Source organism: Mesoplodon mirus (genome assembly GCF_964341445.2).
Source record: "Mesoplodon mirus genome assembly, chromosome: 3".
In the NCBI taxonomy this organism is placed as follows: domain Eukaryota; kingdom Metazoa; phylum Chordata; class Mammalia; order Artiodactyla; family Ziphiidae; genus Mesoplodon; species Mesoplodon mirus.
Genome location: NC_138978.1, coordinates 31458221 through 31480013, shown reverse-complemented (window position 1 = coordinate 31480013; position 21793 = coordinate 31458221). Strand labels below are relative to the sequence as shown.

The 21793-nt window shown below is 39.9% G+C and overlaps 1 protein-coding gene across 9 annotated transcripts in view; it reads right to left on the bottom strand.

Annotated features, from left to right (window-relative positions):
• The window catches only part of ZMYM4 (zinc finger MYM-type containing 4), a 181361-nt gene extending 178127 nt beyond the window's left edge, over positions 1-3234 (bottom strand). For 6 of the 9 annotated variants that reach the window (XM_082613601.1, XM_082613603.1, XM_082613602.1 and 3 more), the window contains exon 1: positions 2900-3234. Coding sequence is in view for 3 of the 9 variants with exons in the window: in XM_082613600.1 (XP_082469726.1) it covers positions 2900-2938 (39 nt within the window). In the remaining 6 variants the exon portion in view is untranslated. Of the gene's footprint in view, positions 1-2890 lie in introns of all 9 variants that reach the window. The other 3 variants (XM_082613599.1, XM_082613598.1, XM_082613604.1) reach the window with 2 other exon arrangements.
• Positions 3235-21793: the final 18559 nt, after the last annotated feature.

The following is a 21793-nucleotide window of genomic DNA, read 5'->3' as shown; positions in this document are numbered from 1 at the left end:
CACTCTCCCATCTAACCGTAATCCAGAAGGATCACAAGATCCTTAAGTCTGGATTCACAGAAGAGAATTTAGGGTGTAAAGGGTGATATGAAAGATAACTGAAGGTCCCAGAATTAAAAACCAGATAACTTGGTACCCAAGCCATAGAGCCTCTAATGCAACAGGTAAACTTTTCTTACCAAAAATCAATTTTTGAGTTCTTATTATGTGAAGGTCATAGGTGTTGGAGATGCAAAAAGCATATAATGGCCCTACCCTTATGGAGTTCACAATATAGCAGAAGAGCCAGAATATATAATTCTAAATGATCATAAATACCATATACCACAGCACAATGCCTAGCATATAGTTCATGAACTAGCACAGGTACTCAACAATTTTTTGTGACTTATGATGATAAAAGTCAAAGGCAGTAAGCATCATAAATACAATACCATGTCATCAATGAAATTCCAGATTAAATAATCTAAACTTATTAAATGTTTGTTTAACTACCTCAAGGCAAACTATTTTATAAGATACTGTACTTTTGTACACAGTCCCCACTAATCTGCTTGGAGTACACATATGGAATCCACGTGGAGTTTAAGCACAGGCACAGACAAAAAATGAAGGAAAAAAAGCACATGCACCATGTGTACCATTTAAGACAACTCTACTGAACGTTCTAACCGAACTATCAAAACCAAAATGGATTATGGAGCCTAAAAGACACTGACTGTAACCTTCCTCCACAATGAAACTGGTAAAATAATGGGGAAAACCTGTACGAGTGCTCTGTATATTACATACTGTTAAAAAACAGGGGCTTCCCTGGTGGCGCAGTGGTTTAGAGTCCGCCTGCCGATGCAAGGGACGCGGGTTCGTGCCCTGGTCCGGGAAGATCCCACATGCCGCGGAGCGGCTGGGCCCGTGAGCCATGGCCGCTGAGCCTGCGCGTCCGGAGCCTGTGCTCCGCAACGGGAGAGGCCACAACAGTGAGAGGCCCGCATACCGCAAAAAGGAAAAAAAAAAAAGAAGTACTTAATATCTAGTTGAATTTGTTACCAAAGCACATAGACGTTTTCTAAAACGTTCTATCTTATACTGTGAATGACAACAGCATTAGTAGTAACTGGATTCAGAGACCTCCTTGAATAAACATTACACATCTAAAATAATTTATTCTTTATATTTTAATTGGTGGACCACATGCCATAGCCTTCACTCAAGCATAATGAGGATCCAGTTTAAAACTGGCTCACAGCATGAAGAACAATTTAAAATTTCAAAACACGTGCATTCCATAACCAATATTTATAATAAGTGAACTATTTGGACATACTATCACACAGCTTAATTTGTCCTATGTATGAGGAAGATCTAATTATTGCATGAAGGAGATGTAAAATTTTATAAACCTAAGACTATCAACAATAAATTTTAATTGCTCAATACTACAGTGAAATGCATTAAAATAAGAACTGATGAATAAAGAGATAAATGTGGATAAATATGTGATAAAACAAGTATAGCAAAATGTTAATGGTAGAATCTAGATGGTGGATACTATGGACACTCCCTGTAAATTTTTTCAGCTATGTAGTTGAAAATATTTTCCTAACAAATTGTGGAAAAAATACTGCTTGACACTTCCCTCGTTATTTACCATTTAAGCTTTCAAGGAGAGAAACATAGATTTTAAAAACTCCTATGTGGCATCCAAAACAAGCACCGTAGTTGGGACAAACATGGATTCAAATCCCAGCTCAACCTCTTAACTAGCTATCTGATCTTAACTATTTAACCCCTCTATGCCTACATTTCCTCATCTGCAAAATGGGTTTTACATAGTAAATGTGAGGTTTAATTCTTCCTATAAAGCACAGTGCCAGGCACCATGGTAAGCACTCAAAATGTTAGTTGTATTATCTATATGAGATTGCTAACTTTATGATAAATCGAAAGGGCATTCTCAATAAAGATTACGCAGTAATTTTTTAGGCAGTTGGCTTAACACTAACTTCATTTTGATACCGTTCACAAAAAGGAAGATTCCTGGTAGTAAACTTACTGCTTAACACGCTAAGCGGGAGGGCGGCAGGGGGTAAAAGAAAAAATCTAAAAATACTGCTCAATCGACATTACTGTGTTATTCTCCATCTGAAAAAAAAATCACTCAGAATTTAATAAGAAAAGTTTCAAGACAAACTTTAAAAGGCACTCAACAACTATGTGGAATTGGCTTCGCCTCTGCAGGTTGTTTGGGTACATCCTTGATATGACAAAACTTGTCACACTCTTCCACGTTCTTAAATGTTGGTAAAGGGGCTAGACTAGAAAATGACATTCACAGTTGCCAAAATCTTTCTCATACATCAGGGCATGCCAACGACCCCACTTCTACTCAGGTAAGAGCACTACCTCCACCTTGGTCTTGATAACGGTGGGGGGGGGGGGGGGAAAGGAGGCAGGAAAATGAATTCGCGATGGTATCACCGAAGACCCCTCCACCACTCATTCCCGCCACCACCACCCCCACCTGACCTCTCTCCTGTTAAACTTCCAGACTCTGGTTCACCAAAGATGCACTTAAGTATCTGACACCTTCCCTCCCCTGGCCCAAATAACCCACCCCCAGTGTTGGAAAAATAAAAGAACACAAACAGCCCCCGCCCCTCCCCCTCCCAACCAGCAGCAAATCTTTGTCCCACCTGCCGAAGGACCACTCTAAGCGCGCTCCAGACCCAAGGTTGCCTCAGTCCTGCCCGCAACCTTTCCCCAACCGGGCCTCGGCGACCCCTCCACGAGCCTACGCATGGCCCATTCCCGGCCCCGGGCCCGGGACGCGGCCCCCGCCCCGCCCCCCGCCGCCCGCCGCCCGCCGCCCGCCGCCCGAGTTCTGCCTCACCTCACCTACCCTCTTTCGGGGGCTGGACTCCACCTCTCTCTCCGCCATGTTGAGCCCCGCTCGGAACCACTGCGGCTCCCGGCACTGTGGCGGCGGAACCTCTCGGGCCCCCGGCCCCCGCCCACACTGCAGGCACGGCCGCCTCGCGGCAGCTTCCCGGGACCTGGCCGAGCCTGGCGCTTAGAGTGGGGAGGGGGCGGATGCCGCGCGCCGGGTCGGAGATCTTGAGATCCCACGGGTGCGCGCGTAGGCGGTAGGGCCTGCTCGGGAAAGGGGGGGGCCGGGACTCGGGGGGTTAATGGCCTCCAAGGGGCCCCGTGAGTAGGATTATTTTCTCTCAGAGAAATTCCTCCGCCTGCGGTTTCTTAAAGGGATCACCAAACCAGCCCCTTGCGCGCGCCCTTGATGCGCAGGCGCACCTTAAGCCCCTCCTTCCTTTCCCACCAAGCCCCCGGTCCCGAGCGTGCGCGTTGAGTGGCCCAGAGTAGGCCAAATCCTGCAAGTCTTTTTGCAGCCAGCAGCTGCTCCCACTACTCAACTATGGCCGCTCCCTTAAAGGGACCATGACGCAGTGATGAAGGAGGAATGAAAGAAATTAGTAAAAGGGCTATCTGGAGTATTGGGTGAAATGTCAGTGAGGGGTCCAGATCACCATCTTACACCTGACTGCAGAGATACCATTGTAAGGAGAAGATGGTGGTGAGCTGAAGTTCACAGTGGACCTCTGAATGTGAAGAATCCCAAGCAATGAGGGAACAAGCCAGTCATCTCAAGAAGATCCAGCTTACCTGCCTTTAGACAGCCCGATCTGAAGCACAGGACATAGAATATTAAGGGCCAACTTTGATAGCCTGATGTCAAAGCCAAATCCTTTGGTGATTTTGAAGACTGAACAAACAACTGGAGATAATTTCCCCGGTAGTAATTTGTCCTTTGAATATCTAAATCGAGAAGGATCTCAGGAAGCATCTACTGTGAAGTTCCCAGTGGTAAAATTGCAGCCTGGTCAGGGGAAGTAATTTGCCCCAAAGCATGTAGAGGTTGGTGTGAAATTAGAATCAAGACTTGAGTCACAACCCTCCAGGGTTTTCAATGCATCAAGCTGTCTTCGAAACAAGAAATAAATTCATTTTAATCTAGAAGATTAAAAATGAAAGTTCATGATATTTCAAGAATACCGTAATTATCCTCTGAAGATGTGTGATGGTTTGCAACTATTGTGTGTCCTCCTTCACCTCCACCGAAGGAACTTTAAGAATCTGACTCAAAGCATGAGCATCATATTCTCTAAGCAGAAAATTGGGAAGGAGATTTGTGTCTATCTTGCCCTAAAACCAGAGCTGAAGATGGCTGAAGAAAATGAGGGCTTGATCCATTCCTCTTCATCCATTCCAGTGCCCCACCCTCAGATGGAGAAAAATTGCCCTAATGGAGGTATAATGATAGCTTAGGGGCAATCATATAAGAAAGAAATACAAAGAATTTGCTTCCTGAAAGGCATTCCCCATGATGAGAGATATTCAAATGCAAATGAGCAACTCATAAAATTACAGGATAATGAGATATAACTTTTGTGTGTCACTTTAACTTTTATATGTTACTTGGTAGATATTTTGAAACTAAGAAGTTTCCTAATCCATCACATTTTGCTGAAAACTCTCTGTGAGATTGCTAGAAGTTTCCATGCTGGTCTTTGCTTACTCTTGTTCGCTGTTAATTTCACTTTTGGGTAGGAAAGAGGAGAGAAAGCCATAAAAAATAAATAAATAAGTGTTATCTTAGCCAGAATTTAAAAGACGCGTCAGACCCTTCAGTTCCATGTTAAGAACAAGAAGGAATTAAAAAGAGAAGCCAAGAAAAGATATTTCCAGGGAATTTGGGTACATAAAAGGTCTAGTCATTTCCTTCTAATAAAATCTGGCGGCGTAAAACGGAGTTGCTAAATTTGAAGTGGAAATGGAGAAGCCATACGCCTGTTCACCCAGCTTCCCCCTTGCACTCATTGTTCTCCTTCTTTCATGCCCCCACTGTTAGAGAAATGTTCTGTTTCTCAGAATACAGTATAAAGCCATTGATTTCCTCCACATTTTAAAGACGGAGCCACTGAGGCCCAGAGATAAGATGTGACTTGCTTGAGATCACACAAAGAATTAGGAACAACATCAGGACTGGAAAAGACAGCCTAGGGCTGTCTCCTATATCAGACTGTTTCTAGAGGTATTGGGAGTGTGTTGGGTCTTGAACAGTAGGCAGGATTTATGCATTCCAGATAATATACAAGCATACCATGAATGTTCAGAGCAATCATCCATGTGGGGAGAAGGAGAGAAGAAAAAACCACCACTTAGTGAGCACTGCGAGGTTAAGTGGTTTTTTTAAGTGACAGTCCAATATCATTCAGCAGAGAAGCCAAGTCAGAATTCAAAGCCTTTTTCTTTCTAGCTTAGGCAAATATATCATAAACAGAAGGTTGCAGATTGGTGGTTTTGCAGACATTTTTCTCACAGTCATGTATTTGGTTTGCACCATGTACAGTTTAGTCAGGTTACTTGCTCTGTGTCTCAGTTTCCTCATCTGTAAAATAGGTTTTTGGATAATTAGTTAATACCTCTAAGTCTCTTAGAACATTTTTGGTTCCTAACAGCAAAAGAGCATATTATTTTATATATTTTTATAATTTTTAAATTAAGATATTGATTATATGCCAACATTTAAAAAGGGATATTTCACATACTAATCCAATTTTCTGACTTCTCTTTAAAAAATGTAGAATATAATGATGTAATATTTTGTGAATATCAAACTGATTCATTTTAATTTTCTTCTTTAAATTATGTTCCATTATAGACTATTGTCTGAAGTGTAGCTCTGAGACTTATTTCCCTAATCAGGAGAGACTAGAATAGGCTTAGTGGAGAGAAAAAGAATTTGCTAAATTTCCTTAATTCTGCTTAACCTATGAAGTTTACATCATAAGAATCTCATATTCTCCCACATTCCAGAGGAGATACTCCTTCCATCTAGGACAGCTCTGCCATGAACCTGTGACACAGGGAAGTAAAAGAAAAGCCTGAGTCTTAATTAAAAGGTAGAGGGAAGAAGGAAGAGAGAGATAAGAGAGGCAACGATTGAGAGACACATGCCTCTGTCTTCCCACAAAATTCCATATACAAAATTAGATACAGGGTTTTGGAAGGAGCTCTGCAAGTGAGGGGCCCTTAGCTCCAGTGTGATATGGAATGTATCCAGAAGTTCCCAAACACCCTGTGGAGGAATAGGGAAGGTAGCCAAGAGAACTGGCTGGCAAGAATAGGGGGAGGTAGCTTTGAAGATCAGGCTGGGAACAAAAAGTAGAAATAGCCGGATCTCAGGAAGAACTGTGGTTTGCCCCCATGTTCTCAGCAAGCTTAGTGAGGCCAAGCTACAAGATATACTGCTCGCGATGAACATGGTTGTTGAGCATCCAGAGAAGTCAGAGAATAGTACAAGGACACAAAATGGATCCAAGGTCTCAGGCTTCCTCAGCAATATAACGCTTCCTACACGCCGACAACGCTATTTTAGGGACATGTGCAGAAGTAGAGAGAAGTTGTAGGACATACTTGGTGTTTCTTCCCAAAAGAGGTTATTACCTAAAGGAATTTCATCCATCAGATTCAAATATGTCTTAAACAAAATTACGCACTTAGATATATTAGATAAATTCTGAGAATGTTAAGAAGAAAGTAAAACAGGGTGCTGGGATAAAAAGTGACTAGAGTAGGACTACTTTAGTTATTTAGTTTCTGAACAACTTCTAAACCTTGGTTGTGGGAACATGAACAAGTACAATAGAAGGGGAGTTGGGCACCCTTCTTGTGGACTGCCACTTGTAGAGGGACACCTTCCTTCTTTCCCTGCTACCTGGTGGGACAGTTTCAAGAATTCCACAACTATAAGGCTTGTAGAAGATCTTAATTTTCCTCCTCTCTATCCCCTTCCCTCACTGGAATAACGAGGAGGAGCAGTAATGTCTTGCTGTCTGTCTCTGGCTGCTCCCTTGGGTTTCTTGATGCCATAGGAACCTGTCTTCCCAGATAGAAATGACCTACCCTGTATAGACTCTTACGTGCCCTTGCTGGGAACTGGGACATAGTCAATTGATTCAAGGTTCATAAGAGAACAGATTTTTACATTATACAAAATAGGGGTTCTCTGTCAGCCACTGAGTGACCTTGGGCCAGTCACCTTGCCTTTATGGGCCTCAATGTTATAATGTAAGGTGATTAGATTAGTTCAGGTAGGGTCTCACTGGCAGCTCCAATTACTTGGTAATGACAGCTGGGGGCATTATGCAGAAAACATCTGTTGGGCCACATTTAGGTTCAGTAATTGATTAGTGATGTCTGCCACAGATGAGATGGGGTGGAGGGGAGCTACATTGCCCATCACATATGACATCCCTAAGTTAAATGCTCTACTAATTATTCCTAATTCTAGATTTCTTTGATTCTATAAACTCATGTGACTGCTGTTGAGATAAAGCAATTTAATCTCACTGTTTTAAGTATTTGCCGTTGTGTCAGTGGGAATGGAGAGAAGGAATGGAAAAAAAGTTGACCCTCCAATTTGACACTGCCCTTTGCATAATGAAGACCTAGAAATCTGGTCTATAGCTTTTCTTTGAAACAAAGCCTTTTAATTAACTGAAGAAGAAAAACAAAACCTGGAGAAGAAGGATTCTTTTGTTAAAGGATAACCCCTGTTTTTCTTGTCCTAAAATGGAGAAAATACGGCTTATCTCCTTTTCACATACCAGGCCATTGTGCAGAAAATTCTGACTTAAAGAATGACCTTCAAATATTATTTTTTTAAAAATTAAATTAAAAAACAATTTAAAGATTCTCATTCTGAAATGAGGACAATGGAAAAACTAAAATTAAGCAAGTAATAAAATATATTTCCGTTCCTTTTTGAAAGAATAAAAAATAATAGTAAAAAGGACCATGGAAACTTTTCAGCTTCAAGGACTTACGTGCCTGAGGAGAGCGGTTCAGAGGACTGAATACATAAATATAAATATAATTAACATCTATCTACCAAAAATGTTAGGAAAAAGGGTGACTATTCAGCTTAAATGGTAGTTAATATGTATGTTGTGCCTGAATTAATTTTCAAACATTCAGAATATGAGAGTATAATTCACATACAAAACTATTCAGACTACAATCGAACCTTGCTTTGGTGGTTTGAAGACGTTCCAAGATTTTGCAGTGCTGCTGGGTCATCAAGTCAAACATACTAGCTCTCTAACAGAAGGTATGGGGGGCTGGGCTGACTCATTCCTGACTTACATCTTGACATACATTGGAGAAATAAGGGACATTTTGTTTGTCATTTTTTAAAAAAGTAGCATTCAGGAAATAGAGGAAAAATTGTTACTGATTTGAAGTTACTTGGATTCTTTATGACAAGTTTACTGTACCTTTTGTTAACAGAATGTCCCCATTTTCAATTCAATTTTTTCAGAAGTGTCCTTTATACAAATCTCCTATCACAGATATTTAGAAGGGTATAAGACCTAAACAATGAGTGCACATTGTATTGTCTTCATGTGAACAAGATATTTTCCCCATTTCCCTTCACAAAAAGTGACCCAGTAAGGCATGAATGTACTCCAGGTGTGTGAGAGAGGCTCAGAGACTGGAGGAGAGTCAGCATTACAGGGCCTGGAAGATGGGAAATTTTCCTGGTGGAATTTCATCCACCACATAATTCATTGGCTGCCTCTATTGATATCTTCAGTCCAGACCTTTCTCTGAGCTCTAGAACCTCATATCCACTGCATGATGATTTAACATAATTTAGTTATTTGTAAGCCTGGCACATGCCAGAAATTAGGCACGTTATTAGGCACAGTATCTTATAAATAAGATAATGACTGATGTGGACATATAATTAGACAATTAAACTGGATGGTAAGAGAGAAGTGAGTCCAGTATGGTAGGGAGCACAGAGGAAGCGTACCCAGGCTTTGTAGGCTCCAGTTATTACAAGTATGTTTCAACTTGAGCTCATTAACTTTGTCCGCACACAAACTTATACTTCAGGAAACTAAAAGCAGGGCTTCCCTGGTGGCGCAGTGGTTGAGAGTCTGCCTGCCCGTGCAGGGGACGTGCGTTCGTGCCCTGGACCGGGAAGATCCCACATGCTGCGGAGCGGCTAGGCCCGTGAGCCATGGCCACTGAGGCTGCGCGTCCGGAGCCTGTGCTCCGCAACGGGAGAGGCCACAACAGTGAGAGGCCCGCATACCAGAAAAAAAAAAAAAAAAAGAAACTAAAAACAGATGAAATGCAAACTATGGGGACCTGACATGACTTGTGAGAACCTAAAAATCCCTTCAAGGCAACACTATACTATATGGGGAATTGTGGGTCAAGAGAGTTCTTCTTAAGATGGGAATCATTAAAGCATATTAAAAATAGTAAAGCATCACCAAACATATTAGAAAGGTCAAATGGACAACACAACATCAAAGACCTCTGCCTCCAAGATGGCACAAACTATGGAGACAAGGCTGAAAGAGCGGATAAAGGCCAGGAAGTGGATGATGAGGTGGGTCAAAAAGAGGAAATCATGCATCATGGGGTCAAGCCATCTTTAGAAGTCAGTGCTCCATCCAACATTTAATCTTTGGGAAATGCATTCTGTAGAGTTGTCATAGTTATTGGTTTCTTTCTGTGAAAGAAGGTAAATATCACTGTAGTGCTGCTTGTATAAACCTTGTTCTTCAGGTCATAGCAGAGGGGGTAAAATTCAGGACTAACAAGGATATATTAAAGGTGAGCATATTTAACGCTGATGAGTTAGATATTTTGAAATTTCAGAAAGAAAAGATCAATGACATAGCCTGGCAAGTGGCAATAATTGTTGTAGGCTAGCTGAATAATCATGAGATATTTTTATTTTCTACCATAACAATAATGATAATAACATTGCTTTCAATAATATGAAAATTATTTTTCAAAAGGAAAGTTCCAAAGGCTTATATTTTTTAAATATTTTTATTTATTTATTTGGCTGCACCGGGTCTTAGTTGTGGCACGTGCAATCTTCATTGGAGCATGCAGGATCTTTCATTGCAGCACGTGGGATCTTTTAGTTGAGGCATGTGGGCTCATAGTTGTGGCATGTGGACTCTTTGTTGCAGCACGCAGACTTCTTAGTTGAGGCATGCAGACTCTTAATTGCAGCATGCCGACTCTTATCTGTGGCTTGCGTTCAGGATCTGGTTCCCCAACCAGGGATCGAACCCAGGTCCCCTGCGTTAGGAGTGTGGAGTCTTACCCACTGGACCACTAGGGAAGTCCAACTCAATGGGTTTTTTTTTGTTTTGTTTTGTTTTTTTAAATTATGGAACGCTTCACAAATTTGCGTGTCATCCTTGCGCAGGGGCCATGTTAATCTTCTCTGTATCGTTCCAATTTTAGTATATGTACTGCCAAAGCGAGCACTCAATGGGTTTTATAAATTGTGGTAAAACACACATAATATAAAATTTACCACTTTACCATTTTAAGTGTACAAATGGTATTAAGTACATTCGCATTGTTCTGCAACCATCACAACTGTCCAATTCAGGAATTCTTTTCATCTTGCATAACTGAAACTCTGTACCTAGTAAACAATAACACCCAATTGCTTGATGAATTTTTAAAACATCAAACCAGCTCTCAGGTCAATAAATAAAATACTACCAGCCTCCTTAAAGCCCTCCTAACTCTTTCCTTTTAGTAACTAAACTCACACACAAGGGGGTGACTTTTAGCTGGGTTGCTTCTAACTATGACAATTAGATAAAATAATGGTATCTTACTGTTAACTTAAATCCTTTGAATTATTTAAGGAGGCTGAACTCTTTAAAATATGACTTTGACCATTTGCATTTCTTCTTTAAAAATTGGTATTACATTATCTTATTTAATCCTCAAAAACATAGTGAGAGAAAAATAAATGAAGCCAAGACTTGTTTCTTTGAAAAGATCAACAAAAGTGACAAAACTTTAGCTAAATTGACTAAGAAAAAAGAGAGATGACTCAAATAACTAAAATGAGAAATGATAGTGGGGACATTACTACTGACACCACAGAAATAAAAAATATCATAACAGAGTACTATGAACAATTATATGCCAACAAATTGGATAACCAGACGAAATGGATAAATTCCCAAACACACATAACTTACCAGGACAAAATAATGAAGAAAAAAATCTGAACCAGTAAGGAGATTGAATCAGTAATAATAAGAAAACCCTCAACAAAGAAAAGCCCAGGACCATATGTCACCACTGGTGAATTCCACCAAACATTTACAGAATTAACAACAATCCTGCTCAATCTCTTCCAAAGAATTGAAGGGAGAGAATACTTCCTAATGCATTCTATTAGGTCAGCATTACCCTAATGACTAAGCCAGACAAAGAGACTACGAGAAAACAAAACTATAGACCAATATCCCTCATGAAAACTAAAGCAAAAATCTTCAACAAAATACTAGCAAACTAAATTTAACGACATACTAAAAGGATTATACACATGACCGTATAGGATTTAGTCCTAGAATGCAAGGATGGTTCAACGTATGAACATCAATCAATGAACATCAATCAATCAGCACCACATTAACAGAATAAAGAAAATAAACCACATGATCATCTCAAGCGATGCAGAAAAAGCATTTGACTAAATATAATAAACTTTTATGATAAAAAAACATTCAACAAACAAGGAAGAGAAGGACAGTATCTCAATATAATAAAGACCACATATGAAAACCCACAACAAACAGCATACTCAATGGTGAAAGACTAAAAGCTTTTTCTCTAAGACCAGAAACAAGACAAGGATTCCCCTTTACCACTTATATACAATAAAGTAGTGGAAATCCTAGTCGGAGCAATTAGATAAGAAAAAGAAATTAAAGGCATCCAAATTGGAAAGGAATAAGTAAAATTTTCATAGATGATTTTACAGACACATGATCTTAAATGTGGAAAACTCTATAGATTACAAACACACATACATACACACAAACTGTTAGAACTAATAAATGAATTCAGCAAAGTAACAGGATACAAAGTTAACACAAAAATCAGTTACATTTCTATACACTAACATTGAATAATCTGAAAAGGAAATTACAAAAACAATTCCATTCACAATAGCATTAAAAAGAATACAATACCTAGAAATTAATTTAAGCAAAGAGGTGAAAGACTTGTACAATGAAAACTACAAAATATTTCCAAAAGAAATTAAAGAAAACATGAATAAATGAAATCATATCCCACGTTCATGGATTAGAAGACTTATTAATGTCAAAATGTCACTACTATCTAAAGAGGTCTACAGATTCAATGCAATCCCTATCAAAATCCCAATGACCTTTAGGCAGAGCTAAAATAACCCACCCTAAAATTCATCTCAAATCTCAGGGAACCTGGAATAGCAAAAACAGTCCTGAAAGAGAAGAACAAAGCTGAAGGACTCAGACTTCCTGATTTTATTATTTTTTATAAATTTCATGTTTTTAATTTATTTATTTATTTATTTTTGGCTGCATTGGGTCTTCATTGCTGCACGCGGGCTTTCTCTAGTTGGGGTGACGGGGCTACTCTTCATTGCAGTGCGTGGCCTTCTCATTGCAGTGGCTTCTGGTTGTTGTGGAGCATGGGCTCTAGGTGCGCAGGCTTCAGTAGTTGTGGCACATGGGCTTAGCTGCTCCATGGCACATGGGATCTTCTTGGACCAGGCTCAAACCCGTGTCCCCTGCATTGGCAGGTGGATTCTTAACCACTGCGCCACCAGGGAAGTCCCATATTTCCTGATTATAAAATTACAAAGCTACAATGGTGACCTAAATGGGAAGGAAATCCAAAAAACAGGGGATATATGTATATGTATAGCTGATTCATTTTGCTGAACAGTAGAAACTAACACAACATTGTAGAGCAACTATACTCCAATAAAAATTAATTAAAAATAAATAAATAAAATTACAAAGCTACAGTAATTAAAATACTGTGGTACTGATATAAAGACAGACATGTAGACCATTGCAGTAGAATAGGGAGCTCAGAAAAAAACTCTCCTATAAATGGTCAAATGATTTTGACAAGAGTGGGCCGAGACCATTCAACAGGAAAAGGATAGTCTTTTCAACAAATGGTGCTGGGAAAACTTGATAGCCACATGCAAAAGAAAGAAGTTTAAACCCCTACCTTACACTGTATTAAAAATTAACTTGAAGTGGATCAGAGACCTAAACATAAGAGCTAAAACTCTAAAACCCTTAGAAGAAAACATAAGGGAAAAACTTCATGACATTAGACTTGGCAACCATTTTTTGGACATGACACCAAAAGCACAGGCAACAAAAGAAAAAAAATAGATAAGTTGGGCTTCATCAAAGTTCAAAACTTTTATTATGCATCAAAGGATACTATCAACAGAGTGAAAAGGCAACCCACAGAATGGGATAAAATATTTGCATATCATTTGGTATCCAGAATACATAAAGAACTCCTGGTCTTCCCTGATGGCACAGTGGTTAAGAATCCGCCTGCCAATGCAGGGGACACGGGTTTGAACCCTAGCCCAGGAAGATCCCATGTGCCGTGGAGCAACTAAGCCCGAGCGCCACAACTACTGAGCCTGCACTCTAGAGCCCGTGAGCCACAACTATTGAAGCCCACGTGCCTAGAGCCCATGCTCTCTTGCCCATGCAGCAAGAGAAGCCACCGCAATGAGAAGCCCGCACACCGCAACGAAGAGTATCCCCCACTCGCTGCAACTAGAGAAAGCCTGTGTGCAGAAACAAAGACCCAACGCAGCCAAAAAAAAAAAAAAAACCTCCTACAGTTCAACAACAACAACACAAAACAATTTTAAATATTAGTAAATGTGGGAGTTCACTGGTGGCCTAGTGATTAGGATTCCAGGCTTTCACTGCTGAAGCCCAGGTTCAGTCCCTGGTTGGGGAACTGAGATCCAGCAAGCTGCATGGTGTGGCAAAAAAAAAAGGTAAAGGATTTGAATTTCTCCAAAGAAGATGTACAAATGGCCAATAAGCATAAGGAAAGGTGCTCAACCATATATACACTACTATGTATAAAATAGATAACTAATGAGAACCTACTGTATAGCACAAGGAACTCTACTCAGTGCTCTGTGGTGACCTAAATGGGAAGGAAATCTAAAAATGAGGGGATATATGTATATGTATAACTGATTCATTTTGCTGTACTGCAGAAACTAACACAACATTGTAAAGCAACTATACTCCAATAAAAATTAATTTAAAAAAAAAAAGAAAAGGATTGGAAAATGCAATCAAAACCACAATAAGATACCACTGCATACACATTAGGGTGACTATTATAAAAAAATAAAACAGAAAATAACAAGTGCTGATGAGGATGTAGAGAAATTGGAACCCATGTACATTGCTGGTAGGAATGTAAATGGTACAGCCACTGTGGAAAAGGGTATTGCAGTTCCTCAAAAAATTAAACATAGAATTATTATATGATCCAACATATCTACTTCTGGATATATACCCCAAAGAAATGAAAGCAGGGATTTGAACAGATATTTGTATACCCATGTCCATTGCTGCATTATTCATAGTAACCAAAAGGTAGAAGCAACCCAAGTGTCTATCAACAGATGAATGGGTAAACAAAATGTGGTATATCCATATAATAGAATATTATTCAGCCTTTAAAAGGACAGAAGGGCTTCCCTGGTGGCACAGTGGTTAAGAATCCGCCTGCCAGTGTAGGGGACACCGGTTGATCCCTGGTCCGGGAAGATCCCACATGCCACGGAGCAACTAAGCCTGTGCACCACAACTACCGAGCCGGTGCTCTAGAGCCCGCAAGCCACAACTACTGAGCCCGCACACCACAACTTCTGAAGCCTGCGCGCTTAGAGTCCGTGTTCTGCAACAAGAGAAGCCTCTGCTCACCACAACTAGAGAAAGCCCGCATGTAGCAACGAAGACCCAACACCGCCAAAAATAAATAAATAAAATAAATGAGGGCCTCCCTGGTGGCGCAGTGGTTGAGAGTCCGCCTGCCGATGCAGGGGATACGGGTTCGTGCCCCGGTCTGGGAGGATCCCATATGCCGCGGAGCGGCTGGGCCCGTGAGCCATGGCCGCTGGGCCTGCGCATCCGGAGCCTGTGCTCCGCAACGGGAGAGGCCACAACAGTGAGAGGCCCGCATACCGCAAAAAGAAAAAATAAATAAATAAATAAATAAATAAATAAATAAATAAAATAAATGAATTTATTTTTTTAAAAATGGACAGAAATTTTGACATACAGTACATGGATGAACCGTGAAGAATTATGTTATGTGAAAAAAAGCCATTCACAAAAGGACAAATATTGTACAATTCTACTTGTGTGAAGTATCTAGAGTAGCCCAAAACATAGAAACAGAAAGTAGAAAGGAGATTGACAGGGGTTGGGGGAAGAGGAGAATGGAGATTTAGTGTTTAATGGGTACAAAGTTTCAGCTGGGGAAGATGAGAATGTTCTGCAGATGGATGATGGTAATGGTTTCACAGTGATATAAATGTACTAAATGCTAGAAAACTGTACACTTTAAAAGGGTTAAAATGGGGACTTCCCTGGTGGTCCAGTGGGTAAGACTCCACACTCCCAATGCAGGGGGCCTGGGTTCGATCTCTGGTCAGAGAACCAGATCCCACATGCATGCCGCAACGAAGATCCTGCGTGCCACGACTAAGACCCGGAGCAGCCAAAATAAATAAATAAATATTTTAAAAATGAAGAAGAAGAAATTGGGACTGGGATATGGTTATTAAAAAAGTGGTTAAGGGCTTCCCTGGTGGCGCAGTGGTTGAGAGTCCGCCTGCCGATGCAGGGGACACGGGTTCGTGCCCCGGTCTGGGAAGATCCCACGTGCCGCGGAGCGGCTGGGCCCATGAGCCATGGCCGCTGAGCCTGCGCGTCCGGAGCCTGTGCTCCGCAACGGGAGAGGCCACAACAGTGAGAGGCCCGTGTACCGCAAAAAAAAAAAAAAAAGTGGTTAAAATGGTAAATTTATGTTATATACACCTGACCATAATAAAAAAAATGAAGTAAACAAATTTCCTATTTTATAGATTAAAAAAATAAAGTCTATCAAGATTAAGTGACTTTACACAGCTAGGAATTGGAAATGGTATTCACATACAAGCCTTTTTAACACCAAAGCTTATGTTCTTACTATTACTACATCAGTGTTTGTTTAAGGTAAAATTTTGATACAGTGAAATGCATAGATCTAAAGTGTACAATTTAATGAATTTTGATAAATTAATATACCCTTGTAACCAGCACCCCATTCAAGATAAAGCACATTTCCATGAACCCAGAGAATGCCCTTATGCCCCCTTCCACTCAACCTCCATTCTCTACGTCTGCATCTTTATTCCTGTCCTGTAGCTAGGTTCATCAGTACCATTTTTTTTTAGATTCCATATATATGTGTTAGCATATGGTATTTGTTTTTCTCTTTCTGACTTACTTCACTCTGTATGACAGACTCTAGGTCCATAGGTCCATCCACCTCAGTACAAATAATTCAGTTTTGTTTCTTTTTATGGCTGAGTAATATTCCATTGTATATATGTGCCACATCTTCTTTATCCATTCATCTGTCGATAGACATTTAGGTTGCTTCCATGTCCTGGCTATTGGAAATAGTGCTGCAATGAACATTGTGGTACATGACTCTTTTTGAATTATGGTTTTCTCAGGGTATATGCCCAATAGTGGGATTGCTGAGTCATATGGTAGTTCTATATTTAGTTTTATAAGGAACCTCAATACTGTTCTCCATAGCGGCTGTATCAATTTACTTTCCCACCAACAGAGCAGGAGGGTTCCCTTTTCACTACCCCCTCTCCAGCATTTTTTTAATCTTAAAGTGAGACAATCCTTTTATTTCTCCAGCATTTATTGTTTCTAGATTTTTTTGATGATGGCCATTCTGCCTGGTGTTAGATGATAACTCATTGTAGTTTTGATTTTCATTTCTCTAATAATTAGTGATGTTGAGCATCTTTTCATGTGCCTCTTGGCCATCTGTATGTCTTCTTTGGTGAACTTTCTATTTAGGTCTTCTACCCATTTTTTAATTGGGTTGTTTGTTATTCTTTCTCTTACTGATGGACATTTGGATTGTTTCCTGTTGTTGGCTCTTATGAATAAATCTACTCTAAACATTTTTTCACAACTCTTTGTATGGATATATTTTCATTTCTTTTCTCATGTGACTTGTTTCCATTACAGGGGCAATAGCAAACTTGATACAAACACCTGAAAATTTGCTTTTGTAATTTTAATTCTTCTCTAACCTTGTTACTACCATGGGAACAAACACAGGCTAGCCTGCTGAAAGATGAGAGACCATGTGGAGTGAAGCCAAGTCATCCCACCTGAGGCCTCTCTAGACTAGCCAACCCCCAGGCAATTTAACAGGTGTTATGGATTCATGAACAACTCCAAGTGAGACTGGCCTAGCCCAGCCCTGGTCAGAAGAGCTGCCCGGGTGACCCTTAGAGTCATGACAAATAATAAATGGTAGTTCCTTTAAGCTGCTGAGTTTTGGGATGGTTTGTTATACAGAATTATTGTGGCGATAGATAATTTATACACATCTGTACCAGTTTTCTACCACTGCATAACAAATTATCAGAAACTTAGTGGATTAAAATAATACATTTATTATCTCAGTTTCTATGGGTCAGAAATCTGGGCTTGGGTAAGCTAGGTCCTCTGCTCTGTTCTTATCAAGCTGAAATCAATATGTCAGCCAGGACTCTGATGTCATCTGAGGCTCAGGGTCCTCTTCCAAGCTTGCTGCTTGTTGGCTGAATTCAATTTCTTCTAGTTGTAGGATTGAGGCCCTCAGCTCTTAGAGACCAACCACCATGTCCTGCTACATAGACCTCTCTACAACATAGCAACTTGCCTCTTTAAAGCCAACGGATGAGCAGCTCTGGTGCTTCAAATCTTTCTGACTTCTGTTTCTGAGCTCTAGGCCCCTTTTCAAAGAGCCTAGCTGATTAGGTCAGGCCCACCCAGGATAATCTCCCTTTTGATTACATTAAAGTCAACTGATTAGAAACCTTATTACATCTTCAAAATCCCTTCACTTTTGCTATATAAAATAACCTAATGACAAAATTATATCCCATCATATTTTCAGGTCCCACCCATCCTTAAGGGTAGGGATTTTATAGAATGTGTACGCAAAGGGATGGAAATTTTGGGAGCCAATTTGGAACCCAAGATATGCAAACAATTTTTAAAGATAAAGAAATATATCAGTTAAGCAATGAAAATAGGTTTATATAATATTATATACTGTAGGACTTCGCTGGTGGCACAATGTTTAAGAATACACCTGCCAGTGCAGGGGACACATGTTCAAGCCCTGGTCCGGGAATATCCCACATGACACAAAGCAACTAAGCCTGTGGGCCACAGCCACTAAGCCTGAGTGCCACAACTACTGAAGCCCCCTTGCCTAGAGCCAGTGCTCCACAACAAGAGAAGCCACTGCAATGAGAAGCCCGCACACTGCAATGAAGGGTAGCTCCTGCTCGCCGCAACTAGAGAGAAAGCCCATGTGCGGCAAAAAAGACCCAACTCAGCCAATAAATAAATAAATATATATATGCTATAATGGTGTATATTATAATCTATAATATATAATAACGTATATTAATTATATTGCATATAAATTATATATATTATATTGTATAATCTATTATGCAATAGATTATACAATATATATACAATTAGGGCCTCCCTGGTGGCGCAGTGGTTGAGAGTCCGCCTGCCGATGCAGGGGATACGGGTTCGTGCCCCGGTCTGGGAGGATCCCATATGCCGCGGAGCGGCTGGGCCCGTGAGCCATGGCCGCTGGGCCTGCGCATCCGGAGCCTGTGCTCCGCAACGGGGGAGGCCACAACAGTGAGAGGCCCGCATACCGCAAAAAAAAAAAAAAAAAAAAAATATATATATATATATATATATACAATTAGATAATGGTATATATATTTTAATTATAATATGATTTATAACATATATAATTATTTTCACTTAAAAATCATAGTTATATGTTATACCATATTATATATATAATGATACACAATTGTAATGTAATATATAATTGTAAACATATACCATTATATGGTATATTACATGATATACATTACATACTATAATATATAACATATAATTACAATATAATATATACCATTGCCTAATATATTATATGAAGTGTACCATGTAATATACCATATTAATCTTCAAATAAACAGATATTTGAAAGTTAGTATCTTTTGTACATAAAATATAATTCAATTAATTTTTAAACTTATCAAAGGAAGAAGAGAAGACTTGACCGTGACAGGTGGTTGGTGGAGGAGTGGTACAAGGAAGTTATTCTTTAGAAGATGTACTCTTTCGTTGCCCATTTTCACCAATTTTTCAATCTTTTAGGAGCTCATGGTTTTTTGTTTTTTGTTTTATTTGGCTGTGTTGGGTCTTTCTTGCTGCACGCGGGCTTTCTCTAGTTGCAGTGAGCGGGGGCTACTCTTCGTTGTGGTGCGTGGGCTTCTTATTGCGGTGGCTTCTTTTGTTGTACAGCACAGGCTCTAGGCGCGCGGGCTTCAGTAGTTGCAGCACATGGGCTCAGTAGTTGTGGCTTGTGGGCTCTAGAGTGCAGGCTCAGTAGTTGTGGTGCACGGCATGTGGGATCTTCCCAGACCAGGGCTCAAACCCGTGTCCCCTGCACTGGCAGGCGGATTCTTAACCACTGTGCCACCAGGGAAGTCCCTAGGAGCTCATGGTTTTCTTGCACTTAAACTACACTTAAAAATAAATTTATAACAAGCAAAACTACCTCTAGAGCAAAATAAAGGCTAAATCCAAAAGTGCTTTGAAAAATGGAAATGACATAAACACATCTGACTGATCATAGAAGATGCTTCATTTTTCTCACTTGGCGTACATATGCAAAACAGAACAAAACATTTGTGTTCATCTAAATCTAGAGCACAATTCAAATTTGTTCATATGATATTCTCTAAATCTGTTGTGCCAAATGAAGTGGTGAGTGTATCTTTACCTAAAACCATAGTATTGAAATATTATATGATAAAAAGAGAGGATACTGCTTTTTAAGTGAAAAAAAATTGTAGCACTGGGAAAAATGAGTCATTGACTGAAAAGTGGAATAATTTTTTAAGAGCCATTGTGGCAAAAACTCGTTATCTGAACGATCTTTATGTGAAGTAAATCTATATTCCTCCTTCCTTAACTCCAGATGTAAAGTTCTTAGTGTCAATTTACTGAACTGATAGTTCCCATATCTAATCAATACGACAGTTGAGCTGCCATATACTAATCTAAATCTCATTACTAGATACTGAGGATGAAAGTGAGGTTTAGAAAGTTGAAGTAACTTGTTCAAGGTCATACAGGTTGGAATTAGCAGACTTGGGTTTCGAATCCATGTCTGTTCAAGTCCACAGCCTGTTCTCTTAGCCTCTTCTGCCAGTCTAAAGCTTGGCATTTGGTATATGGGAAGAAAAACATTTCTGGAATGTAAGAACAGCTTACATTCAAGGCCACCTCTCCCACTTAATAGATGTTCAGCCTTAGACAAGTTTCTTAACATTGAAGAGGCTACTTTGTCCCTATCAAACAGGGAGAGTAATTCCTACCTTGTACAATTATTTTATTTGTTGGTTTGAATTCAAGAGACAATGTTTGTGAAAAATATATTTAGTAAATTATATGTGCATTCTCCATAAATGATAGAAACATCTGGGCCTGAAACTCATGATTTCTCATCCCCTCTCTACCACCCCCATAAACCTGCTCCTTATTTTTTGTTTCTTTCAAGGTTATGGCAACCATCAGTCACTCTGTCTGGAAAACTAAATCATCTTTAATGCCTCTTTGTCTTTGCTTTCAGCCCCATCACCACCCATACTTTCAAAATCAAACCAGTTGTCGGAACCAATCAATTCCACTTTTACGATGTCTGTCTTCTCTCCACCTCTCCATTTCATTGCATCAGCCATAGGTAAGACCCTCGCCAACTGTCACTGGAACTATCTTCTCTTTCTTAATTATTTAAGTAAAATTTTGAATAATAATACATATATATCTGATGGGAAATGTTTTAAGATATAAAAGGTTATATAGTGAAAAGTAAATCTCCCTTCCACTATTGTCTCCCAGCCATCTATCTCCACTTAAGAGGCAGCCACTGTTACAAGTTTCTTGTATATCTTTCCAGAAGCTACAAATCTGCCACACACAGAGATATTTTTCGCACGTGATAGCACACTATGCCCATTGCTCTCAACCTTTTTTTTTTTACTAACAATATATTTTGGAGATAGTTCTATATTTGTACCCATAAAACTGATTCATTCTTTTCAATGGCTTCATACTATGCCATTGTATGGATAGCTTAACTTATTTAACCATTCTCTACAGACGTTTAGAGTCTTTCCATATATAAGTATGCAATGTGTGTGTGTGTGTGTAATTTTGAACAAATGTGCATATATTTGTAGTATAAATTCTTTTTTTTAAATCAGTTAATTTATTTATTTTTGTCTGTGTTGGGTCTTCCTTGTTGCAGTCGGGCTTTCTCTAGCTGCTGTGAGCAGGGGCTACTCTTAGTTGCGGTGCACGGGCTTCTCATTACAGTGGCTTCTCTTGTTGCAGAGCATGGGCTCTAGGCGCTAGGGCTTCAGTAGTTGTGACACGCAGGCTCAGTAGTTGTGGCTCACAGGCTTATTTGCTCTGCGGCATGTGGG